Below are 3,765 nucleotides of genomic sequence, written 5' to 3' on the forward strand. Positions count from 1 at the left end.
ACTTGAGCTTTGCTCTGTGAGAAGCAGCTGACTCCTGTTAAGCCTTATCTATTCATCAGGCAATGTATGAATCCCAGCCACTTTTGGCACAGCAGCGAGACTGATTGATTTGAGCTCTGAGAGGATAAGGCTTTCTCATCCCTTCCCCCCCTACATCCCCCATCAGTCCGCTACCACTCCCTACTCATGTGCTACATCCTGCAGTCTGTTGAAGAATGTATGACAATGTTTTGCAATCCAGCTATGCCTATTTTTAAAAGATTCATTAATAAACAGTTGCTGTAAAGCTGCGACTTCCTAAGCAGCGATAAGAGAATTTTCTAGTTCTGCATAAACGTCAAACCAAAGCAATTCTCACTAGTAAAAAGGGCTTCTTCCGAACCATACTCATGTCTGAGTATGTGTTTGCATTCTGTCTGGATCCTTACCATCCAGTAAAGTCTGATGATGTATTTGCCATAGCTGTTGAAAAGTGGCACATGACCATTCACCACCTTACACATAGAGTAGATGTGCCCCCAAGGTCTCCATCCCTCGTGCTCTGTAGATGGGCAGTTAAACTGCATCCAAAGAATGTGGATCTCGCTGACAATCCACCTCATCAGCTTCATGGAGCATGGAGCAGAGACAGGATGGAGAAGAGAGAGGAAAATCGGTCTGCATCCGTTAGCGAAACCCTCAATCATCTGATTTTTAATTCACAAAGGGCATTACATTTTCCCCCATATAATTTGTTTCTGTCAGTCAGACATCACTCTGCTGACATTGGAATTAGACTATCTGAGCACTGATGGATGACAGCTAACAACAAGTCAGTGTAAAGTAGAAAACAAATATTGAATACTAACCTCACTACAAAGCAGATGACAATTAGGGGAGACTAGGTCAAATGTCATTTGATTGTCAACGACAGTGGGAGTCTGAAATAAAGCAAAAGAGTTTTCACTGTAGGTAAATTATAAAAGACATTTATTCGCTTGAGAATCGTCACAGAAAACTCACAGAAAAAGCTGCAGTCAGTATAAAGTGTATAGTAGCATGTGTGCATAGCATTCATTATAATAACATATCAGCATTACAATACTGCTGTCAAAGGTCACCAATTTAAAGTACACAAGAATGAGGGACCTACACAGTCAGCTCAACCCAGGGCCTAAACTGGTGTAACCTTACTATGACACTCCCAGAACTGTGTCTCCACTGAATATTTGACAACCAAGTTCATAGCTTCTACCATGTTACTAATTAAATATGGATAAATGGGTCAGCTGACTATGAGGCAGGCTGCAAGATTTAAAAAAAAAAACGTTTTGTACAATTGCAAGCAACTCTAAGCAAGAACCAAATTTAAACCATATCCAAAAACAACGTTGCTAATCTAGTAATACTTTCTGTGGAAACAGACTGAAGACAGAATGCTGTAGAAGAGCTGCTGCCTCCATCTGCATGGCTGATGGCTTTTGTGATTCGGCTCTGCTCCTCTTTTATGAAATTAATTAAATGATTTTGACATCTTGAGTGAAAAGGCAGCATGTGACCTGGCAAGGACTAATACAAAAAACAGGAAGCCTGCAGTAATTGCTCAATACTGCACTAAGAAGGGGGTAACAGAAAAGTGGAGTGATGCAATTAAAACTTCATTGGAGGTGACTAGAGAGCATGTTTCCATAACTATATTTCACACTGTGTGGCAAAGAAACACAGAAAGTTAAAACAGGTTTAGCCTGCCTTTTTTATTAGTAGATCTATCCTGTAGTCTAGAAAGTATCCAATAATGACAAATGGCCGAAAAGGCTAAAGGAAGTAGGAATTGTCTTAAAATTTCATGTGTAAACCTATTGCACGCATATTCTGGACCCTGTATATCATTGTTAACCTTGCAAGGTATATAAACATGAAATGAACTGCCGATGTCTAGGTGGAAAGCCCTTTTGTATAACAGCAGTCTTCAGTGCAAAATCGAGGCGGGCAGGTAACAGAAGCATGAAGGTTACCTTGTCAACAATAAACTCTGCTGGGCGCTTCCAGGTGTGAACTTTCAAACACGGAGGCAGAAGAAGCTTTCCTTCGGGATCCTCAAAAAATGGCTGCATACAAAAGGGAACAAAGTGAATGTGAAGTACAGAAACCATAAATTAACACAACTTTACAATTTACGTAACCCTAGCTACACATATTACATATATTCTTTACAGGGTAGTTTGGGTAATGATAAATTAACTGATTATTTTAAAAAAGTAAATATTGTCCTCTTCATATTTACAGCACTAGGACTCTTGGTTGGCTTGCCATCCTCAGGACCTCTGTTTGAGTCCCATTTCTCCCTGTTGACGTCTGCATCATTCCACTCGGGCCAAATGGGGACCCTGTATTTCCCCACACCTCCTAGGCTCTCAGAGGAAGTGGCTGCTAGAGACGCTGCTCTGAAATTATGACATACTTCATTTGTTCTGTGCGAGTTTTTAACAACACAGTTAACCAGCTCCACGATTTATTACATAAACCCAACCAGTTCCCTTTTACCCTCAGACAGCGAAAGAAATACTGTAAATACTAAAGTACATCTCTTCTTAAGTGGCTTAATGGTAGCTAACGCTAAAGCTAACTATGTCTCTCCTTTCATTACACTGAACTCACTCCGTCTGCCGGTCGGATAAAGACACTTTGCTGGAAGATGACTCCTTTTTCTTTGGATGTGCCTTGGACATTATTGTGGAAAAGACGCGGGCAACTCACACAGTAAGAGAAGGAACCTCTAGAGGCGGCCTTTGTTTATCATCGTCTCTCTGTCCTTGTCAAACTGCTCTTGAAAGTTTATGCGTTGCTACGCAACCGAGCTGTAACGCGGGAGGGAGAGGCCTTGAACAGTTGCGTCTCTTGTTGCTATAGTGAAGGATGGACATATTTAAATTTTAAGCATCTTCCCATCTACCACAAGAAAGCGGTGTATATTTGATATATTAGAAGAATTCCTTAACATAAAATGAAATTAAAAGCATTACTACCTAAAACTACAGAATATGCCGCAGAGTTTCATAAGAGGAAGCAGACTGGAGTACCAACAATGAAAAAAGTTACACTAGTGCTTGTAGGCTTAACAGCTGGCAGATCTCTGTGCTAGGTGTGTGGAAGAGCACAAGCTCTAGTAGTGAGAGAACCCTGTCTGATGACTATCACACACTGTTTCGTGAGAGGAGTCACATGGAGCACCCTGCACACACACACACACACACACACACACACACTGTAGTTTTCACAAATACAGCTGTCGTCAGTGCTTTGAATTACTTAAAGGTAAGTTTAACACAATGGGTATAGTGTTTTCTAAAATGTGGTATATATAGTTTTCAAAATTAGTGTTAATAAAGCACTTCTGATCAACAATTGCAGTGTGTATTTCCTATGAAGAGATCCAAGTCCTCACAAGCATTAGTGCTTGTGCTCATAATGCTAATATGAAATTTGTTACTAGGAGAATATTCCCAGCTCAGCCATGCTTGAATTTCTACATGCCAATAAAAGCAGGGTATTAATATAATAAGGAATAGTTATACTGCTATGATCTTTTAGGTATACGGATCGGCATACGTTTACTAATTCATACAATCTACCAGCAGATTATGCAACATGATTGATTGATTGGTTATAAAAGATTGGTAATGTACACTGTCCTTTTCTTGTTACATATGTATAGAGTTCCGATAAACACATTTAATCAATTCATACAGTTGAGCAGACAAGTTAATCACAAGTGGACAGCACAAA

The 3,765-nt window shown here is 40.0% G+C and overlaps 1 protein-coding gene across 7 annotated transcripts in view; it reads right to left on the reverse strand.

The window, feature by feature from the left end:
- adgb (androglobin) overlaps nucleotides 1–2,859 on the reverse strand; it is a 38,274-nt gene extending 35,415 nt beyond the window's left edge. For 5 of the 7 annotated variants that reach the window (XM_026142546.1, XM_026142547.1, XM_026142549.1 and 2 more), the window contains exons 1-5: nucleotides 2,638–2,859; nucleotides 2,264–2,423; nucleotides 1,995–2,087; nucleotides 849–920; nucleotides 429–605 (exon numbers count right to left, since the gene is read on the reverse strand). In XM_026142546.1, the coding sequence (XP_025998331.1) occupies nucleotides 429–605; nucleotides 849–920; nucleotides 1,995–2,087; nucleotides 2,264–2,423; nucleotides 2,638–2,708 (573 nt within the window). In that variant the 5' untranslated portion in view covers nucleotides 2,709–2,859. The remainder of the gene's footprint in view (nucleotides 1–428; nucleotides 606–848; nucleotides 921–1,994; nucleotides 2,088–2,263; nucleotides 2,424–2,637) is intronic. The other 2 variants (XM_026142551.1, XM_026142550.1) reach the window with 2 other exon arrangements.
- Nucleotides 2,860–3,765: the final 906 nt, after the last annotated feature.

This window comes from Astatotilapia calliptera, chromosome 15 (genome assembly GCF_900246225.1).
Source record: "Astatotilapia calliptera chromosome 15, fAstCal1.2, whole genome shotgun sequence".
NCBI classification, from domain to species: domain Eukaryota; kingdom Metazoa; phylum Chordata; class Actinopteri; order Cichliformes; family Cichlidae; genus Astatotilapia; species Astatotilapia calliptera.